Source organism: Erpetoichthys calabaricus, chromosome 8 (genome assembly GCF_900747795.2).
Source record: "Erpetoichthys calabaricus chromosome 8, fErpCal1.3, whole genome shotgun sequence".
In the NCBI taxonomy this organism is placed as follows: Eukaryota; Metazoa; Chordata; class Cladistia; order Polypteriformes; family Polypteridae; genus Erpetoichthys; species Erpetoichthys calabaricus.
In genome coordinates this window covers 134,638,909-134,661,735 of record NC_041401.2, presented here as the reverse complement: position 1 = coordinate 134,661,735, position 22,827 = coordinate 134,638,909, and the positions used below count along the sequence as shown (strand labels likewise).

Genomic DNA, 22,827 nt, shown 5'->3' with positions numbered 1-22,827 from the left:
TCCGGATTGAGCGGGTTGGAAAATGGATGGATGGATGGATGTATATTATGTGACCTGTCGCTACCCGATCTGTGGTGCCTACCCGATTTGCGCGCGCATGCGCAGAGCTTAACTATTACGACCCTGCACGATCTGCGTTTTTTTTACTTTGCGACACGAGTCCCCATCCGATTTGTCTCGCGCACGCGCTCTCTGCTTAATTAAAATTCATTTCATGACGCTACCCGATTTGTTCTGCGCATGTCGAATGTTTTACGACACACGAGAAATAAAGTTACCACGGGATTTTAATTTCTCGGTCTGCATTAACAAATAGAACTTCCGCCATTCGAGTGAGATGGAGAAAGAAGAACGCTGTAAAGAATAGGAGCATATTGAATTTTTTTCCTGGCAGAAGAATATTTTTCACTTCTTGAAAAAATGAAGACTTTTCAATTTTACAACGACTTAAAAGAATATCTTTTACGGGAAGAATTTAGCAACAATTTAACGGTCATAGAGCGAAGTGAAATACGACGTGTGTCCGTGAATTTTATGATTAAAGGTACTGTATGTAATGTTTATTGAATGCTTTTCATTTTTTGAGAATACAGTATATACTGTAATATAATCTAGATATATTTAGGATTATCTGACGTTTTGTTTAATAATTGGAATATTACAAAATTTACCGTTTTAAATAGGCTGTTGATTTCAATGAACGCGCATGAATATTTTGAAATATGCAAAACTTTTAATAAATTGTGTTATTAAAAAAACTGCTCAGGTGGACTTTCCTGTTATTTACTGATTTATACTTGATTAATGGATTAGTAGGTTTTCTCTTTTTGGGAATATGAAAAACTGAACTGCCTAGATGTATCTCAGATCAGGTGTCTAAATTTTACAATTCTTTTAAAGAGAGAAGTAAATTGGTATCCACTAACGAATGTTAAAATGTGTTTTTTCTTATGCAACTCCCCAACATTAGAGCACAATATCTTAGTCTGTGTGTGAATCCTCGCAATCCCAGTAACTGTTGTGTTTTTCTCATTGTATGAGTTTCAATAGAAACAAAACCAGGCTGTTTCATTTGCAAAGTAAAGCACACATTCTTAGGGGTATTCTGCTTTGTTACTGGGTAATTGGTGTATGCCTTCACTTATAATGTGATGTGGTCATATTTCAGTTACATGCAAGCAACTTTTGTATTCTGTTCTTTCTTAATTTTGGATAGTCCATCATCCATGCCCTGGCAGCTCTACAGTGTGTATCAGGACAGGAGGCAGAAGACTTATTTCTTGGTGGCCCAGAATACAGTATCAGGTAAAAGTCAAGTCTATGAATGTTTCAAGTAAGTGTTTAAATATTTCTTGTTTATTATTTTTATATTTTACTTGCCTTAGTGAAGTGGAAGAATTTAACCGAAAGATAGGGCAGCAATTAAAGAAGGAGGGAATGCTGCGATATCTGTTGGAATAGAAGATGATGCTACTGCCCAGTGCTTCCAGAATCCTTCATTTGAGTCTTGGGTCTGAAGCTACTGCGTCATTTCCAAGTATTCTGGGGTAATGGATCTTGTTTTGTTTACATTTTGTTTTTCTTAATATTCCAAGCTCATTTACTTGACCTTAGCTTTAATAAAATGGATGGCTGTCTCCTTCACAATTGATTTTAAAGTACTATACTATTCATTACATAAAAAGCTCTGAACAATTTAGTCCCTTCCTGTATTTGGTACTGTCTCTCCCCCGACACTCCTCAGTGTAATCTTTAATCCACAACCACTAATTTGCTTATGAAAGAACTGGTGAAGAAGCTTGCACATGTATACCAAAAATATAGAATGCATGGCTATAAATGAAAAACCTTTCAAAATACTTTTAAAACTCCATTTTTAAACTTCACCTCTGCTTAATTCCCACTTCTATCAGTTTATGATTTACTTCTGGTTTATGAATGGAACTGCATACACTTTGAAAGATTTACACCAGATAATAACCATTGTTTTTTTTGCTGTTTTCATTTTTTTGTCCAGTGATGCCCTTTGCCCTGCACCCTGGTCAAGTCTTGTGCAACTGACTGTGATGCTGAAGAGAGAAGATTTCTGAAGACCCTCTTGAAGTGGAGCTGCAATTGGATTAACACCACAACAGTATGCTTGCTGTGAATGTCCACAGGGGCCTGGGGAGGCTGTGACCTTGTGACCCTGAGACATTGTTTTGTCAATCATCCTGACCAACTGGACCTTTATGTGTTCTTCAACAGGGCCATCTGACCATCAGATATATTTAAGAAGAAGGACCTTTCAATTTTCCTCTTGTTTACTTTTTAATTGTATATATATATTTTCGTTTTCATAAAGTTATATATATTTGTTTAGCAGTTTGGGCTTTATTAGTATTAAAATATGTTAGAGAAGTTATTTGTGGAATAATTTTAATGATCAAAATAGCAAAAAATGTAACTTTAAATTTTCTGTGCTCTGGGTAAAATATGTTAAAGCTATGTGGTGATTTTTTACAATTTTTTTTTTTTGTACATTTGATATGTTTTTTTAGGTGCATTGTTCTCACATTGTTCACTTTTGTCGTTCTCATAACATTTATTCAATAAAATTTGCATTAAAAGTGTTTTTCCTTTTTCATTATTCAGTTATTAACTCACATTTAAGACACTATAGGGGTGAATAAAAGCCATTTAAATTTGAGTACAAGACGAGCAATAGTATCACAGAAGATGGTGCTGGGGTTGTGCTTTATGTGGGTTAGGCATGAAATGAAGATTTCTTTTTCTTTAAAAAGACTGTTTATGCAATCCACTAGTATCACCGCAACAAAATTTTGTAAACCATGATGCCCTATGACGTGTATTTCATTAATAATAATATGTAAAGTTATTTTTAAAGAGTTTTTCCAGGGATGAAAAGTGCAGCAACAGTTCATTTTTACATATATACACACTTATTTTGACTAACTGCATGAAAGCCTGGTACAACAGCTGCACCAAACCTGCCAAAAAAGCCCTGTAGTGGATCATAAAACATCACAAGACGTTCAATGGAACTGAACTGCCATCACTTGATCATCGATACAAGATTCCCAGTGTAAGAAGGGCTAAAAACATCATCAAGGAGAACACTCATCTTGGACAGAACTTGTCTGAGCTTCTCCCATCTGGCAGGCATTTCAGATATATAAATGCAAAGAATTATTATTATCAATCTGTATGCTACAAATAGACAAAAAAAAACAAAACTTTTTTCCAACTGCTATAAACTTATTGAACTCGTATATCTCCTCAATCTGAAATCGTTTTCATTGATCATGTACAATTAATGTAGGTAGTGTAGGTAATCTATACTGCTGTGCATTTATACAATAATAATCCATCCTGGTTACTTTTAACATTTTATATGGCATCTTGCCAATATTTTGAACATATTTTGTATGATTACTCAGTTTTTAGTTCATACTTTATTTATTGTATTGTTATATATCTGAACTATTTCACATTGAAATTTAAATGCAACGTGAAGTTGACATGAGTAATTTCGTTGCGTTACTCAATGACAATAAAGTACTTGAATACATCTATTTTTAAAACTCATTTATTTTTTATATGTAGACTATAATAACATATGCAATGGTTAAATACTTATTTGTACAATGGGAACTGAAAAATGAAGTGCTATGTAAACTAAACGAAGCGATCTCAGTGATAAAGAATTAACGTTTATAACGAGGAGTACGACAAGCTTAATTCAGCCCTGAAAACAGAACGTACAATGAATATTTAATAATATTATGGGAACTGAAAAATGAAGTGCTATGTAAACTAAACGAAGCGATCTCAGTGATAAAGAATTAACGTTTATAACGAGGAGTACGACAAGCTTAATTCAGCCCTGAAAACAGAACGTACAATGAATATTTAATAATATTATCGTTATGGTCAACTACTACGGCATTTAAACGAAAATACTGTACTGCCCGTTGTGTATCGACATGCGCAGTTGAGAGCAATCCGTGCCGTAAAGCGAAATGTTTAGTATATACTGTATATATTTTTTTATTATTAAGCGCATGCGGAGTGTCTATTGCATACGTATTGAACGAAAACGTCATCGCTCACTTTACGGTGCTGCCCAATCTGTTTAACGCCCGCGTGAACACTTTACGTCATGCTAGGCTTTCAATACGCCTGCGCGCGCAAATCTGGTCGGCACTGTCGCTACCCGATCTGCGTGCCTACCAGATTTGCGCGCGCAGGCGTATTGAAAGCCTAGCATGCCGTAAAGTGTTCACGCATGCGTTAAACAGATTGGGCAGCACCGTAAAGTGAGCGATGACGTGTTCGTTCAATACGTATGCAATAACACACTCCGCATGCGCTTAATAATAAAAAAAAAAATATATACTAAACATTTCGCTTTTCGGCACGGATCGCTCTCAACTGCGCATGTCGATACACAACGGGCAGTACAGTATTTTCGTTGAAATGCCGTAGTAGTTGACCATAATGATAATATTATTAAATATTCATTGAACGTTCTGTTTTCACGGCTGAATTAAGCTTGTCATACTCCTCGTTATACACGTTGTTTATCACTGAGATCGCTTCGTTTAGTTTACATAGCACTTCTTTTTTCAGTTCCCATTGTACAAAGTATTTAACCATTGTATGTTATTATAGTCTACATATAAAAAATAAATGACAGTTTTAAAAATAGATGTATTCAAGTACTTTATTGACATTGAGTAACGCAACGAAATTACTCGTGTCAACTTCACGTTGTATTTAAATTCCACTGTCAAATAGTTACGATATATAATAATACAATAAATAAATAATGAACTAAAAACTGAGTAATCATACAAAATATGTTCAAAATATTGGCAAGATGCCATATATGATGTTAAAGTAACCAGGATGGATTATTATTGCATAAATGCACAGCAGTATAGATTACCTATACTACATTAATTGTACATGATCAATGAAAACGATTTCAGATTGAGGAGATATACGAATTCAGTAAGTTTATTGCAGCTGGAAAAAAGTTTTTTTTTTTTGTCCATTTGTAGCATACAGATTGATAATAATAATAATTCTTTGCATTTATATATCTGAAATGCCTGCCAGATGGGAGAAGCTTAAACAGGTTCTGTCCAAGATGAGTGTTCTCCTTGATGATGTGTTCAGCTCTTCTTACACAGGGAATCTTGTATCGATGATCAAGTGATGGCAGTTCAGTTCCATTGAACGTCTTGTGATGTTTTTATGATCCACTGCAGGGCTTTTTTGGCAGGTTTGGTGCAGCTGTTGTACCAGGCTTTCATGCAGTTAGTCAAAACAAGTGTGTATATATGTAAAAATGAACTGTTGATGCACTTTTCATCCCTGGAAAAACTCTTTAAAAATAACTTTACATATTATTATTAATGAAATACACATGTCATAGGGCATCATGGTTTACAAAATTTTGTTGCGGTGATACTAGTGGATTGCATAAACAGTCTTTTTAAAGAAAAAGAAATCTTCATTTCATGTCTAACCCACATAAAGCACAACCCCAGCACCATCTTCTGTGATACTATTGCTCGTCTTGTACTCAAATTTAAATGGCTTTTATTCACCCATATAGTGTCTTAAATGTGAGTTAATAACTGAATAATGAAAAAGGAAACACTTTTCATGCAAATTTTATTGAATAAATGTTATGAGAACAACAAAAGTGAACAATGTGAGAACAATGCACCTAAAAAAAACATTTGTCAAATGTACAAAAAAACCCAAAGAAGTAAAAAAAATCACCACATATTTAACATATTTTACCCAGAGCACAGAAAATTTAAAGTTACATTGTTTTGCTATTTTGATTATTAAAATTATTCCACAGATAACTTCTAACATATTTTAATACTAATAAAGCCCAAACTGCTAAACTGCTTAACAAATATATATAACTTTATCAAAACGAAAAAATATATATACAATTTAAAAGTACACAAGAGGAAAATTGAAAGGTCCTTCTCCTTAAATATATCTGATGGTCAGATGGCCCTGTTGAAGAACACATAAAGGTCAAGTTGGTCAGGATGATTGACAAAACAACGTCTCAGGTCACAAGGTCACATCCTCCCCAGGCCCCTGTGGACATTCTCAGCCAGCATACTGTTGTGGTGTTAATCCAATTGCAGCTCCATTTCAAGAGGGTCTTCAGAAATCTTCTCTCTTCAGCACCACAGTCAGCTGCACAAGACTTGACCAGGGTGCATGGCAAAGGGCATCACTGGAAAAAAAAAAGAAAAACAGAAAAAAAAAAAAAAAACAATGGTTAAAACAATGGTTATTATCTGGTGTAAATCTTTCAGTGTATGCAGTTCCATTCATAAACCAGAAGTAAATCATAAACTGATAGAAATGGGAATTAAGCAGAGGTGAAGTTTAAAAATTGAGTTTTAAAAGTATTTGAAAGGTTTTTCATTTATAGCCGGCATTCTATATTTTTGGTGTACATGTGCAAGCTGCTTCACCAGTTCTTTCATAAGCAAATTAGTGGTTGTGGATTAAAGATTACACTGAGGAGTGTTGGGGAAGAGACAGTACCAAATACAGGAAGGGACTAAATTGTTCAGAGCTTTTTATGTAATGAATAGTATAGTACTTTAAAATCAATCGTGAAGGAGACAGCCATCCAGTTTATTAAAGCTAAGGTCAAGTAAATGAGCTTGGAATATTAAGAAAAACAAAATGTAAACAAAACAAGATACATTACCCCAGAATACTTGGCAATGACGCAGTAGATTCAGACCCAAGACTCAAATGAAAGATTCTGGAAGCACTGGGCAGTAGCATCATCTTCTATTCCAACAGATATCACAGCATTCTCTCCTTCTTTAATTGCTGCCCTATCTTTCAGTTAAATTCTTCCACTTCACTAAGGCAAGTAAAATATAAAAATAATAAACAAGAAATATTTAAACACTTACTTGAAACATTCATAGACTTGACTTTTACCTGATACTGTATTCTGGGCCACCAAGAAATAAGTCTTCTGCCTCCTGTCCTGATACACCCTGTAGAGCAGCCAGGGCATGGATGATGGACTATCCAAAATTAAGAAAGAACAGAATACAAAAGTTGCTTGCATGTAACTGAAATATGACCACATCACATTATAAGTGAAGGCATACACCAATTACCCAGTAACAAAGCATAATACCCCGAAGAATGTGTGCTTTATTTTGCAAATGAAACAGCCTGGTTTTGTTTCTATTGAAACTCATACAATGAGAAAAACACAACAGTTACTGGGATTCCGAGGATTCACACACACACTAAAATATTGTGGTCTAATGTTGGGGAGTTGCATAAGAAAAAACACATTTTAACATTCGTTAGTGGATACCAATTTACTTCTCTCTTTAAAAGAATTGTAAAATTTAGACACCTGATCTGAGATACATCTAGGCAGTTCAGATTTTCATATTCCCAAAAAGAGAAAACCTACTAATCCATTAATCAAGTATAAATCAGTAAACAGGAAAGTCCACCTGAGCAGTTTTTTTAATAACACAATTTATTAAAAGTTTTGCATATTTCAAAACATTCATGCGCGTTCATTGAAATCACCAGCCTATTTAAAACGGTAAATTTTGTAATATTCCAATTATTAAACAAAACGTCAGATAATCCTAAATATATCTAGATTATATTACAGTATATACTGTATTCTCAAAAATTGAAAAGCATTCAATAAACATTACATACAGTACCTTTAATCATAAAATTCACGGACACACGTCGTATTTCACTTCGCTCTCTGACCGTTAAATTGTTGCTAAATTCTTCCCGTAAAAGATATTCTTTCAAGTCGTTGTAAAATTGAAAAGTCTTCATTTTTTCAAGAAGTGAAAATTATTCTTCTGCCAAGAGAAAAATTCAATATGCTCCTATTCTTTACAGCGTTCTTCTTTCTCCTTCTCACTCGAATGGCGAAAGTTCTATTTGTTAATGCAGACCGAGAAATTAAAATCCCGTGGTAACTTTTTTTCTCGTGTGTCGTAAAACATTGGACATGCGCAGAACAAATCGGACAGCGTCGTGAAATGAATTTTAATTAAGCAGAGAGCGCGTGCGCGAGACAAATCGGATGGGGACTCCTGTCGCAAAGTAAAAGAAACGCAGATCGTGCAGGGTCGTAATAGTTAAGCTATGCGCCTGCGCGCGCAAAACTGGTAGGCACGCAGATCGGGTAGCGACAGTGCCAAACGTACAATAATCAACAAGAACATAAAACAAGAGAAACAAAACCGATTGGAACTATTGATGAAACAAACAGCACCATCTACTGGCATGAATTAATACTAGGCAATATATCACAGTTTGTATATTTTGTGTTCTAAGTTCTCTATATAACATAGAGTCGCGTATGTCAAATGTGCAGACATAATACGTGAACGGACTGTGAGCCGTCGTTACCCCATTGAAGACAAGGCAACTCAAACAACTAACTACAGACTCATCAGAATTCTGTTACTGGAGTTCGGATAAAGCCGACCATTAAGGGGTGGAGTGGTGGCTCTGAGGCTAGGGATCTGTGCCTGCAATCTGAAGGTTGCCGGTTTAAATCCCCTGAACACCAGAAGTCATTCTACTCCGTTGGGCCCTTGAGCAAGGCCCTTAACCTGCAGTTGCTCTGTCCTGGGCATGACGTTAATCTGCATCCAGTCCTCCAATTTACAGGGAAAATTTGGGGGTTGGTGGCGCGATTGGCTCCTAAAAAACCTCACATTGCTCTAGTGAAGAAGGGTCTAACTGCATCCTGCAATATGATGATATACCTCACGAAACGCCCTTTGAGTCCGATAATACAACCCTAACCCTAACCACAGCATAACGGAACCTTAATGTTCACCATAACCTAATGCAATGGACGTTTCGTGATGTTGGCATTTCATTGTGTTTTTTTATTTTGCTTTTTCATTTGGTTTGGTTTTGAATTTGTTTTTGCGTTTTGCCCTTTAGAGCCACCGTATGAATGACTTCATAGGTACTGCGGTCTGATTACACTCTGTTGTTCTAGTGTGGTGCTGAGGTGTCACCCGCTGCATTCGGGTCCCAATCCACATGGTTTGGTGGGTGTGTATCAGCGCATGCTCCCAACCTCTCTAAGGCAGTTCTATTATGGGTGACACAGAATCATCCATTATCTGCATGAGAAACTCGCCTTCTAATCAAGCTAAGAAAACACGTACTGCGCATTTTTTACCATTAACATTAAACATTCTAAGACTGACTATTACAGTTTAGTTGACATTTTAAAAAACGTTAATGCCATAGCTCTGTAATTTTAACTGCCGGCTTTATAATTGTCACGGTTTCAATAGAGCTCATTCTCTGGCTTTAGTTGATTGAATATTTTTTCTCTTTATTCTGTTTTTATTATCAATCCGTTTATATTGTGTCATAGATATTTTTGTTAGTATGTCCTATTAATTACTTTATTTTGTAATATTATTTCAATGATTTGCGTTTTTTTCTCTATGATGATCCCAAGGCAGAGCTGGTCAATCCATTGACTCTTCAATTCCACCCGGGGGAGGGGGTGTGTGTGGGGGATTTTGGGGGTGGGGGGGCTTGGGGTGGCGGGTAAACGTTAACATTATACAAACTTATTGTCTGTTATACCTGCATTTTTGTCACTCTTTAATTTATTTTTTTTTATCAGTATGCTGCTGCTGGAGTATGTGAATTTCCCCTTGGGATTAATAAAATATCTATCTATCTAGGTGACATAGGCAGCAGGTTAGAGGGGCGCCATTCATGAAAGTTAAATGATCGGCATTCCACTGCCCACGAGATGGACTTCATCTGAACCTTATAAAATATTATAAGAGAATTGTGCAAAGAAACGTGCGTCTACCGTTCTATGATGTCGGGCTGTGCGTTCGTGACTGTTTCAAAAAAAGGACACAACTAAATGTGCAGCAGTGGAAACTGGACGTAGCTTTTCCTACTGCATTTATGCTGACATTTTGGCGTTTACAAGTTTCTGTTACACATAAAATCCTTCATTTCCTCATTGCTTTAATTAAAGTTCAGTGTTTTGTCCTTAAATGCCATATTGCATACCCGAAACCACGTTGCAATGTTTTTCTTTTGTTTCTCAAAAATGGTCCGAATTTCTGTATCATAGAAATGCCTGCAACCCCAGCTCCTTTCATGAACATTTTGATTCAATTGCATACAAACTGACACACAGATTATTTATATGACTGTGTGAGGGGTATTTCAACTTTCAAAAGACACCACATTCCTTTTTCTTTATTTTCCACTTTCTACTGTATATTCCACATTATTTTCTTTTTTGGTAAAGACATTTTTAAATCATGCAACTATTGGGTGTTATAATTTGGAGACGCAGAATAGTTAATTTACCAACTACACATTTTGAGAAGATCTTCCTTTCCAAATCATACCTAGGCCAGGGGTCTTCAATAAAGGATACATATACTATGGATACTTACTCAAAAATAGTAAAAAAAAAAAAAAAAAAAACCGGGACAAACTGTTTTTTGTGTTGCTTCAAAACAGTAAAACTAGACATATTAGATAGATAGATAGATAGATAGATAGATACTTTATTAATCCCAATGGGAAATTCACATTCTTCAGCAGCAGCATACTGATACAATAAATAATATTAAATTAAAGAATGATAATAATACAGGTGAAAAAAAACAGACAATAACTATGTATAATGTTAAATATTAACGTTTACCCCCCCTGGTGGAATTAAAGAGTCGCATAGTTTGGGGGAGGAACGATCTCCTCAATCTGTCTGTGGAGCAGGACAGTGACAGCAGTCTGTCGCTGAAGCTGCTCTTCTGTCTGGAGATGACATTATTTAGTGGATGCAGTGGATTCTCCATAATTGATAGGAGCCTGCTGAGCGCCCTTCGCTCTGCCACAGATGTTAAACTGTCCAGCTCCATGCCAACAATAGAGCCTGCCTTCCTCACCAGTTTGTCCAGGCGTGAGGCGTCTTTCCTCTTAATGCTGCCTCCCCAGCACACCACTGCGTAGAAGAGGGCGCTCGCCACAACTGTTTGATAGAACATCTGTAGCATCTTATTGCAGATGTTGAAGGACGCCAGCCTTCTAAGGAAGTATAACCGGCTTTGTCCTTTCTTGCACAGCGCATCAGTATTGGCAGTCCAGTCTAATTTATCATCCAGCTGCACTCCCAGATATTTATAGGTCTGCACCATCTGCACACAGTCACCTTTGATGATCACTGGGTCTATGAGGGGTCTGGGCCTCCTAAAATCCATCACCAGCTCCTTGGTTTTGCTGGTGTTCAGGTGTAGGTGGTTTGAGTCGGACCATTTAACAAAGTCATTGATTAGGTCCCTATACTCCTCCTCCAGCCCATTCCTGATACAGCCCACGATAGCAGTGTCATCAGCGAACTTTTGCACATGGCAGGACTCCGAGTTGTATTGGAAGTCCGATGTATATAGGCTGAACAGGACCGGAGAAAGTACAGTCCCTTGTGGCGCTCCTGTGTTGCTGACCACAATGTCAGACGTGCAGTTCCCAAGACGCACATACTGAGGTCTGTCTTTAAGATAGTCCACGATCCATGCCACTAGGTATGAATCTAATCCCATCTCTGTCAGCTTGTCCCTAAGGAGCAGAGGTTGGATTGTGTTGAAGGCGCTAGAGAAGTCTAGAAACATAATTCTTACAGCACCACTGCCTCTGTCCAAGTGAGAGAGGGATCGGTGTAGCATATAGATGATGGCATCTTCCGCTCCCACCTTCTCCTGATATGCAAACTGCAGAGGGTCAAGGGCGTGTTGAACCTGTGGCCTAAGGTGGTGAAGCAGCAGCCTCTCCATGGTCTTCATCACATGTGATGTCAGAGCAACAGGCCGAAAGTCATTCAGCTCACTAGGACGTGATACCTTTGGGACTGGGGTGATACAAGATGTTTTCCAAAGCCTCGGAACTCTCCCCTGTTCCAGGCTCAGGTTGAAGATGCGCTGTAGAGGACCCCCCAGCTCCGATGCACAGACCTTCAGCAGTCGTGGCGATACTCCATCTGGACCCGCTGCTTTGCTGGCACGAAGTCTCCTCAGCTCTCTGCTCACTTGCGCTGTTGTAATTGTGGGTGGGGATGTCTCTCCTATGCTGGTATCAGCAGAAGGATGTGTGGAGGGTGCAGTACTCCGAGGTGAGAGTGAGAGTGGGTTAGGGTGGTCAAACCTGTTAAAAAAGTTGTTCATTTGGTTTGCTCTCTTCACGTCTCTCTCAATGGTGGTACCCCGCTTCGAGCTGCAGCCAGTGATGATCTTCATCCCATCCCACACTTCCTTCATGCTGTTATTCTGCAACTTCTGCTCCAGCTTTCTCCTGTACTGCTCCTTCGCTGCCCTGAGTTGGACTCGGAGTTCCTTCTGCACGCGCTTGAGCTCATGCTGATCACCGTCTTTAAAAGCCCTTTTCTTCTGATTCAAAAGGCCCTTGATGTCACTTGTAATCCATGGCTTGTTGTTAGCATAGCAGCGTACTGTTCTTACTGGAACTACAATGTCCATACAGAAGTTGATGTAGTCAGTAGTGCAGTCAACAACTTCCTCAATGTTCTCACTATGAGATCCCTGCAGGATATCCCAGTCTGTAGTTCCAAAAAGTTCTCTCAGAGTATTCTCAGCCTCCGGGGTCCACTTCCTGAATGATCGTGTGGTTACAGGTAGGACTCTAACTTTTGGTTTATAGTGAGGCTGAAGCTGAACCAGGTTATGATCTCCTTTCCCAAGCGCAGGCAGCGGGGTGGCGCTGTATGCGTCTTTAACGTTTGCATACAGTAAATCAATAGTCTTATTTCCCCGGGTGTTACAGTTCACATACTGGGAGAATGCAGGCAATGTTTTGTCCAGTGTCACATGGTTAAAGTCTCCAGCGATTAGCACAAGCGCCTCAGGGTGCTGCGTTTGTAACTTAACTTACCTGTACATATTTCACAACAGTTTTTATCTGGGCGTTTGATACACTCACTAACACTTTCATACTGTTTAGAAGCTTATTCTAATACCTATGAAAATAAAAAAAAACATTCAAAGTGCTTTTTTGGTAAAAAAAATTTTTACCAAATTTTGCTTATTCTGCTGTAACAAGTGTACGACAGAATTCATTCTCCAGGTGTAAACATTCTGAAAAGAGAAAGATCTGACCTTTATTTGGAGAGATAGCACATGAATATTGAATGAAGGATGATATTATTATAGCCACTCAAAGTAACAGAAAAAAAAAGACAAAAATGAAGCCAACTTTAAAAGTTTAAGGCTTAGATGGGTTTAGAAGGCCATAAAATTCATAAAAAAGGCAAGTCCATGCTCTGCCTACTATGAGCAGCTTTATTGTGTTGTGACACAAACTGTGGAATTCAAACCTGATCCGGCTGACTGAGTTTCTCTGCCCATAATTCATGATCCATTTCCTTTCTCTTAAGTTATTCATACACCAGCCAAGAATTGCTTCCAAAAACAAATTTGTGAAACAGACCATTTGTTTTTGGCAGAATAGGTGCACTTTGGAACCTTTCACTTTTTGACAGATTGAGATTTTGTGTGTGTTAATCTGTAGACTTTAAAACTCTAGTAACAAACCTGTTGCCAAGGGCAGTCTAACAGAAATCAAAGCAGTTTCCCCAGAGATGTTTGGTACGCTAAACGTCTGAATTATCTGGATCACCTATTGAAATGTCTTCAGGCAGGAGAACTCTCTGCTTTTCAGTCTAGCTATGCAGTTCTCTAATAATCCAGAGCAGATTGTTCTGTAATGGATGTTGATAGTACATGATGGGGATCTACTCATACAAATATCAAAGTACAATACAATACAATTAATTTTTGTATAGCCCAAAATCACACAAGAAGTGCCGCAATGGGGTTTAACAGGCCCTGCCTCTTGACAGCCCCCCAGCCTTGACTCTTTAAAAGACAAGGAAAAACTCCCCCCCAAAAAAAACCTTGTAGGGAAAAAATGGAAGAAAACTTGGGAAAGGCAGTTCAAAAAGAGACCCCTTTCCAGGTAGGTTGGGCGTGCAGTGGGTGTCAAAAGAAGGGGGTCAATACAATACAATACACAGAACACAACAAATCCTCAATACAGTATAAAAATAAAAATTTTAGAAGTATGGAGCAGAATTTAACAGTAGATGATATCACATAATATGATTTGGATTTGTTTAGAGTCCTGGAGACCTCGGCCATCAAGCTGCCTCCCCCATTTGGCCATTCCACGGCTGAAACAGCGCTGGGCCAGCCAATTTGATGAAAGGACCCCTCTTTCCCACGATTCCTGTGATCCTCCATCAGGGATGACTTTACCTTAGGCAGGCAAAACAACTTAACAGGTGGGGCGTGGAACCAAGTGCCACATTTGAGTACCAAGAAGGGAAACAGAATAGGTGAGGGTTAGTATCCAATTATAACTATCATGTTACTTATGTTTAAGTGCTAATGACTAACAACAGAGATGCAGTCTGTACAGTTAATCAGCAGCTCTAGTCAGGATATGCTAAACTGAAGTAGTGAGTCTTCAGCTGGGATTTAAAAGCTGAGACCGAAGGGGCATCTCTTATAGTAGCAGGCAGACCATTCCACAGTTTAGGGGCCCTGTGACTAAAAGCTCGACCTCCCACTTTTATTTTATTATCCTTGGAATCATAAGCAGACCGGCATCTTGAGATCTTAATGTGTGTTCTGGTTTGTAAGTCAGGATAAGTTCAGACAAGTATGCTGGACCTTGGCCATTTAATGCTTTATATGTTAAAAGGAGGATTTTGAAATCTGCCCTAAACTTAACCGGGAGCCAGTGTAAGGATTTAAGAACTGGAGTTGTGTTCGTATTTTCTTGTTCTTGTAATAATTCTTGCAGCCGCATTTTGGATTAACTGGAGGCTGTCTAGAGAACAGTTTGAACATCCAGTGAAAACCACATTGCAGTAGTCAATCTTATTAGAGATAAATGCATGAATTAATTTCTCAGAATCCTGTTTATTCAGAAAGCGCCTTAATTTCCTAACATTTTTAAGATGGAAGGAACATGTTTTAGACAACTTTAGCATGTCATTTAAAGCACATATTAAAGAGTCAAAGATAACTCCTAGATTGTGGGTGGATTCAGTGAAATTAATGGCGAGTCCAACCAAGTAAATGATGACAAAATATTGTTGTGATCAGCGTCATTCCCTCCAACAATTAACATCTCTGTTTTATCTGTATTTAAAGACAAGTAGTTCTCAATCATCCACTCCTTTAATTCACTAACACAACTAATTAAAAACAACATCGGAGAAACTTCATTTGATCTAAATGAAAAGGTATAACTGGGTGTCATCTGCATAAGTGTGAAGTTTAACATTGTTTCCTAATGACAAATCCCAGTGGAAGCATGTAAAGTGAAAACAGTAAATGTCCCAGTACTGAGCCCTGCGGGACACCATATCACACTTCTGTGTATAATGATGGAGTACTCAGCACATTTCTGTACATATTGGAATTGATTTGATAAGTAAGAACTAAACCAAGCAAGCACGGTGCCTGTAAGCCCAACATCATTTTCTAGCCTGTGCAGTAAAATAGAATGGTCGATGGTGTCAAATGCTGCAATTAAGTCCAACAACATAATTACAGTGGAGTTTCCATCATCAGAGGATATCAGAATGTCGTTTACAACCCCTGTTAGTGCCATTTCTGTACTATGACCAGTGCAGAAACCAGACTGGAATTTCTCAAATAAATTGTAATGCGTAAGGTGTGACTGAAGCTGACTGGCGACTACTTTTTCTAGTATTTTTAGAGAGAAATGGTAAATTTGAAATAGGCCTATAATTATTTAGTATGTGTGGGTCTAGGTCTGACTTTTTAAGTAATGGTTTAATGACTGACACTTTTAGTGCTTCAGGTATTGTGCCATGCAATAATGAACTATTGATAATATTTAGAATAGGCACTGCAAGAACATTCATTGCACTTTTTACTAGTTTTGCTGGCACTGGATCTAGGGAACAAGTAGTAGGCTTCATTTTAGAAATTAAAGTTAAGACTTCCTGCTGCTGCGGTTGGTTGGCACCCTGCCCGGGATTGGTTCCTGCCTTGTGCCCTGTGTTGGCTGGGATTGGCTCCAGCAGACCCCCGTGACCCTGTGTTCGGATTCAGCGGGTTGGAAGATGGATGGACTTCCTGCCGAGTTACAGGATTAAAATTACTAAAGTGCTGAATGCAATGTGAGACAGGGTCTGCTAAGCTAGTACTGTATTTGGTTTGTACTGTGATGCAGAGATCTGGGATCTTATATTTTTAATTTTCTCATTGAAGTTCATAAAGTCTGTACTGTTAATATCTGTTGGTATTTTGCACTGTTGATCTGAATTTCCATTTGTTAATTTAGCCACTGCTCTAAACAGTACCCGAGGATTTTTATTATTGCTATCTATTATTGTAGAATAGTATTCTAAGCAAGCTTTAAAAAGAGGGCTTTTTTATATTTATTAACACTCTCTGAACACTTTGTGACAAAATTGCCCATCCAAAGTTGAATATGCCCATGCTACCATTGTACTTTGCATTTGGTTGAAGCCATTTTGAAGCCTGGATCGTGTAATTGCTGGCATCACTCTTCACTGTGTACTTTAAGATATGGAAATTCTCTTTGATGTTAATGGTACTGGTGCAAAAAGGTGTTCCTTTTTTTGGGTCAAGGCACTACCTTGTCAGTTTATTCTTTAGAAGCATACATTTTAGTATTCATTAAACTAAAGAACATTACACAATTTTATATTTTGGATAATGTGGCTTTGGAGGAGGTAACCGATTCATTTCATTCAAATCACAGCACACATTTCTGCAGCAATGTTTTCCCCAAGTAAATAAACAGCAAGCGTGATCTAATGAAACTAAATAAGCAGAAAGTGACATTGCTCTTCTAATAAGACAGTTTCCAACTTGACATACTCAGCCAATCTGTGTTGTTAAGATTTGGCCTAAGACCTGATAACATCCAGGCACTAATGGATTTAATGGAGAAACCCACTCAATGAGCAAGCAAAACATACTTTACATTCCCCAGATGAGGATTTTTAATATATGCTGGATATGCTCCCAAAAGATGACACATAGCAGGCATTCTGAGTACCAAACTATATTTATTGTATACAGTAGTAAAGGACAACAAATAATATACAAATCAGTAGAGATACATGGCAGGATCAGTGGAACATTCAACCCCCCCCCCACCCCCCCACAATGTAAAATGAGAAAGCAAACTGAAAAAAAGAGAGAAAATGATTTCCATATTTATAAAAACAAAGATTCAAAGTTGGTGGTAAAACACCTTCTGAAACTGTTTTCATAATAGAAATAAATGCCCTGTTAAGATAAAGGAAGAAAAGAAGGAGGGAAAAAGGAGTTCTATGTTATACTTTCGGCTGGTCACTGAGAGAAAAAAAACAAAACAGACTGAGAAAGAGAAGACACACACACAGGAACTAATTTTCTACAGAAACCTTTTTCTTAAATAAAGTGAGGCCTATAAAGAAACTAGATTTTGCAACTCACTGTATTTACCATGTCCAATTTGTGAATAGTAACATTTAAATTACTATGCATCTCTAGATTAAGGGCACACCCCTGAAAAATAGTCTTAATCAGAGATTACAATTCATACATGTTTTTAGCCATTTTTTATACTAAAAGCTTTCAGCATTTTACAATATTTGCTAACTCCAGTCAAACTGATGCAACAAGAAAAGATAACATAATTCTGATAACAATTAGAACTGTAAGATTAGGATAAAGGGAAAAGGAAAAAAAAGGTAGAATAGAAACGTAGTTTTAAAAAAAATCCACTGCAGTCAGATGTAAAAGTGGCATATTGCTACAACATACAATTAATTGTCAGAAGAGCGAGGATAGCTTAAAAAACAACAATGGACTTAAGGGGAGCCGCATTTAATTCCACAAAGGGGAAACAAATTCATACTTTTATGTACCTTATAAATACATTTTGTGCACGTATGATGACTGTTCAAAGCATCATTTACCCCAAGGCCTTGTGGTGACCACAACAAAAACCTTTGTTGGTATGATTCAAGACTTCTCTTGAACCCCTTAAAAAATAGGTCAACTGTCAAACAGTCAAGTTCTAATCTGCCACAAACCTGGTACCCACGGGTGCACTTGGGGATTTTAAAAAACAAAACAAAAAAAACCCTCAGCAAATGCCTTATAAATGAATTGAATTTAAACTTCGAAAGAATCTCTGAAAAACGCAAGACACAGCAAAGTGATGTACATCTGATCAAGGTCCGCTGTTCCTAGTGAGCAAGGAGAAGTTTTAACATGCACCTCCAGTCTGCTGCTGGAAAACGTCAATAGTGTCTTCATCTTCCATCTCCAGCTGCAAAAAAAGAGGAAAAAAAAAAAAAAAAAATATATATATATAATTACATATTACTGTGCAAATGTTTCAGGCAGGTGTGAAAAAATGCTGTAAACAAAGAATGCTTTCAAAAATGGAAGTGTTAATCATTTATTTTCATCAATCAACAAAATGCAGTGAATGAACAAAAGAGAAATCTAAATCAAATCAATATTTGGTGTGACCACCCTTTGCCTTCAAAACAGCATCAATTCTTCTAGGTACACTTGCACACAGTTTTTGAAGGAACTCGGCTGGTAGGTTGTTCCAAACATCTTCGAGAACTAACTACAGATCTTCTGTGGATGTAGGCTTCCTCACATCCTTCTGTCTCTTCATGTAATCCCAGACACACTCGATGATGTTGAGATCAGGGCTCTGTGGGGGCCATACCATCACTTCCAGAACTTCTTGTTCTTCTTTACGCTGAAGATAGTTCTTAATGACTTTGGCAGTATGTTTGGGGTCGTTGTCCTGCTGCAGAATAAATTTGGGGCCAATCATACGCCTCCCTGATGGTATTGCATGATGGATAAGTATTTGCCTGCATTTCTCAGCATTGAGAACACCATTAATCCTGACCAAATCTCCAACTTCATTTGCAGAAATGCAGCCCCAAACGTTCATGGAACCTCCACCATGCTTCACTGTTGCCTGCAGACACTCATTATTGTACCGCTCTCCATCCCTTCGATGAACAAACTGCCTTCTGCTACAGCGAAATATTTCAAATTTTGACTCATCAGTCCAGAGCACCTGCTGCCATTTTTCTGCACCCCAGTTCCTATGTTTTCATGCATACTTGAGTCACTTGGCCTTGTTTCCACGTTGGAGGTATGGCTTTTTGGCTGCAACTCTTCCATGAAGACCACTTCTGGCCAGACTTCTCCGGACAGTAGATGGGTGTACCTGGGTCCCATTGGTTTCTGCCAGTTCTGAGCTGATGGCACTGCTGGACGTCTTCCGATTTCGAAGGGTAATAAGCTTGATGTGTCTGTGCTCAATCTTGCCATGACATGAAACTGTCTTCCACAACCTCACCTTGGTAGCAGAGTTTGGCTGTTCCTCACCCAGTTTTAAGCCTCTTACACAGCCGTTTCTGTTTCAGTTAATGACTGTGCTTCAACCTACGTGTGACATTGATGATGAGTAGCACCTGTTTGGTATAATTGGTTGATAATACACATGACTATAATCCTACAAAATCCCTGACTTTGTGCAAGTGTACCTGTAAGAATTTATGCTGGTTTGAAGGCAAAAGGTAGTAACACCAAATATTGATTTAGATTTTTCTTTTGTTCGCTCACTTTGCATTTTGTAAATTGATAACAATAAACAATCTATTTATTATTTCTGAAAGCATTCTTTGTTTACAGCATTTTTTTCACACCTGCCTAAAACTTTTGCATAATACTTTATATAAAATATATATGAATGCTAATCAGTCAGGGACCACATCCAAGTATGCAAACTATCCCTCTTAAGTCTGAGCATAAGCATGTTTGTATAAATCTAACTACATATAAACTTTACAGTACACCAGCTAAAACCCAAACAATGTAGAATGATTTAAGACTACTTCTTTAAAATTTAAAATAAACAAAAAGCAAATCAGAAATTAAAACAAAGTTTGCTGGTGGACATTTGAAGTAAAACGGATAGAGATTAAAGTTACAAATAACTTTAAATAAACAAACTGTAAAAGCACAACTTAAGTCTCTATACAGATAATGTACACTGAGTATCCCTAACCCAAAATGCCTGAGAGAGAATTTTGGATATAGTTGTGGGGACAAACAAGTATGGAAATCAACTAAATAACGTGTATTTAATAATGAACACCACCAAGCCACTGTTATTATAGTGACTTCTTTCAGGATAAAGGAAATGAAGACATGTGACATACAGAATGGTTCAAAACGAGGGAGGCAAGGATGGTGACGGACAGAACTACAGGTGCATCTCAATAAATTAGAATATCATCGAATGGTTAATTTATTTCAGTAATTCAATTCAAAAAGTGAAACTCGTATATAGATTCATTACACAAAGTGATATTTCAAGTGTTTATTTCTTTTCAATTTGCTGATTATGGCTTATAGCTAATGAAAACTTAAAATTCATTATCTTAAAAAAACAGAATAAAGTGAAAAAGTGCAATATTGTAGACTCAAGGTGTCACACTCCACTCAGCCAATTAACTCAACACACCTGCAATGGTGTTCTGAGCCTTTAAATGGTCTCTCAGCCTGGTTCAGTAGGCCACACAATCATGGGGAAGACTACTGACTTGACAGTTGTCACGAAGACAGTCATTGACACCCTCCACAAGGAGGGTAAGCCACAAAAGGTCAATGCTAAAGAAGCTGGCTGTTCACAGAGTGCTGTATCCAAGCATATAAATGGAAAGTTGAGTGGTAGGGGAAAAAAATGTGGCAGAAAAAGGTACACAAACAACATGGATAACCGCAGACTTGAGAGGATTGTGAAGCACAGCCCATTCAAGAATTTGGGGGAGATTCACAAGGAGTGGACTTCGGCTGGAGTTAGTGCTTCAACAGTCATCACACATAGGCGTACTCAGGACATGGGCTACAGCTGTAGCATTCCTTCTGCCAAGCCACTCCTGAACCAGAGACAATGTCAGAAGCATGTTAACTGAGCTAAGAAGAAAACGGACTGGACTGTTGCACAGTGGTCCAAAGTCCTCTTTTCAGATGAAAGTAAATTTTGCATTTCATTTGGAAATCAAGGTCCCAGAGTCTGGGGGAAGAGTGGAGAGGCACAGAATCCAAGTTGCTTGAGGTTCAGTGTGAAGTTTCCACAGTCAGTGATGATTTGGGGAGCCCTGTCATCTACTGGTGTTGGTCCACTGTCTGTTATCAAGTCCAAAGTCAGAGCAACCGTCTACCAGGAAATTTTAGAGCACTTCATACTTCCCTCTACTGACAAGTACCAATACCCAGTTTAATAACCATGGTATCACTGTGCTGGATTGGCCAGCAAACTTGACCTAAACCCCATAAAGAATCTATGGGGTATTGTAAAGAGGAAGATGAGAAACACCAGACCCAACAATGCAAACGAGCTGAAGGCCACTAATCAAAGCATCCTGGGCTTCCATAACACCTCAGCAGTGCCACAGGCTGATCAACTCCATGGCACACCACATTAATCCAGTAATTCATGCAAAAGGAGCCCCAACCAAATATTGAGTGCGTACATGGACATACTTTTCTGTAGACCAACATTTCTGTATTAAAAATACATTTTTTTACTGGTCTTATGTAATATTCCGATTTTCTGAGATACTGGATTTTGAGTTTTCATTACCTGTAAGCCATAATCAGCAAAATGAAAAGAAATTAATGCCTGAAATATATCACTCTCCATGTAATGAATCTATATACGAGTTTCACTTTTTGAATTGAATTAATGAAATTCACTTTTCAACGATATTCTAATGTATTGAGAAGCACCTGTATTTCTGAAGAAACAGCGAACTGAACTATGTAAATCTTCCCTGCTGTTCTAGCAATAAGGAACACATACACTCAGCTCCACTGGCTGCTACTGCTCTCATTGGAAGGGCCGAATACATGGTGAACTAGAACCAAGACTTTCTCCATCCAATCTCACTCACAATGTTCACCCAACCATGCTACCATACAGTTTCACCTTCTTCTCTCTAATTCCCCTCAGGGCAAGTCAGGCATCTGTGGTCATTGGTTTGAGCCAAATGCTCACACCATGCCCATCGCTCTTGCTGGTGGTACTCATTACTATAGCCAGTTCAATCAGTCACATTGTTTATCCCGTGTTGGCGCTGCACCATATTATGCTTATAGTAGCCATTATAGACTTGCTACATTATAATATAAATTGATGCGACAATCATATATTTGCCACTATTGAAGTTTAATATAATAAGACTATTTTAGCTCCAATTTAAAGAGGGCCAATACTGCATATTTGCACTTAAGAACCCTTTTTTCATTAGTTTATATTGGCTAATTCTTGTCACTGCCTGACAGGTAAGGAATGACTCAGCAAACCTTCATTCCATCACGCTTGCTGTGCTGGAAGCAATTAACCAACCAACTAAGGAGTTACATTCAGTTTTTGCATGGTGTGAATATACATTGTAGCAGGCAGCTGGGGTCCATGCCAAGCCGGGACGCCCCTGCACACTATATTCAGGGGGAACAGCCCTGGACAGTGCAATACTTCCCCCTGGATGCTAGATGGCGACTCCCCTGGGTTGGAGCAGTGCCTTGGGGCTCCATGGGAATTGGAGTTGGGTGCAGCCCTGTTGGGTCCCACAGGCACCGCCAGGGGGTGCTGTGTGAT

General features: G+C 38.2%; 1 protein-coding gene and 2 long non-coding RNA genes across 3 annotated transcripts in view; 1 reads left to right on the top strand and 2 right to left on the bottom strand.

Annotated features, from left to right (window-relative positions):
• The first annotated feature begins 248 nt into the window (after positions 1–248).
• Positions 249–2,535, top strand: LOC114656745 (uncharacterized). The gene is made up of 3 exons (XR_007935701.1): positions 249–544; positions 1,217–1,305; positions 1,386–2,535. It is a non-coding gene; the product is annotated as an uncharacterized LOC114656745 (long non-coding RNA).
• A 3,175-nt stretch (positions 2,536–5,710) lies between these two features.
• On the bottom strand, positions 5,711–8,171 carry LOC127529049 (uncharacterized). Its single transcript, XR_007935702.1, has 4 exons — positions 7,761–8,171; positions 7,003–7,091; positions 6,761–6,922; positions 5,711–6,274 (listed from the first exon to the last, which is right to left on the bottom strand). It is a non-coding gene; the product is annotated as an uncharacterized LOC127529049 (long non-coding RNA).
• Positions 8,172–17,183: 9,012 nt separating this feature from the next.
• LOC114656085 (small ubiquitin-related modifier 3) overlaps positions 17,184–22,827 on the bottom strand; it is a 34,493-nt gene continuing 28,849 nt past the window's right edge. The window contains exon 4 of the mRNA XM_028807492.2: positions 17,184–18,456. Coding sequence (XP_028663325.1) covers positions 18,394–18,456 — 63 coding nt within the window. The 3' untranslated portion in view covers positions 17,184–18,393. The remainder of the gene's footprint in view (positions 18,457–22,827) is intronic.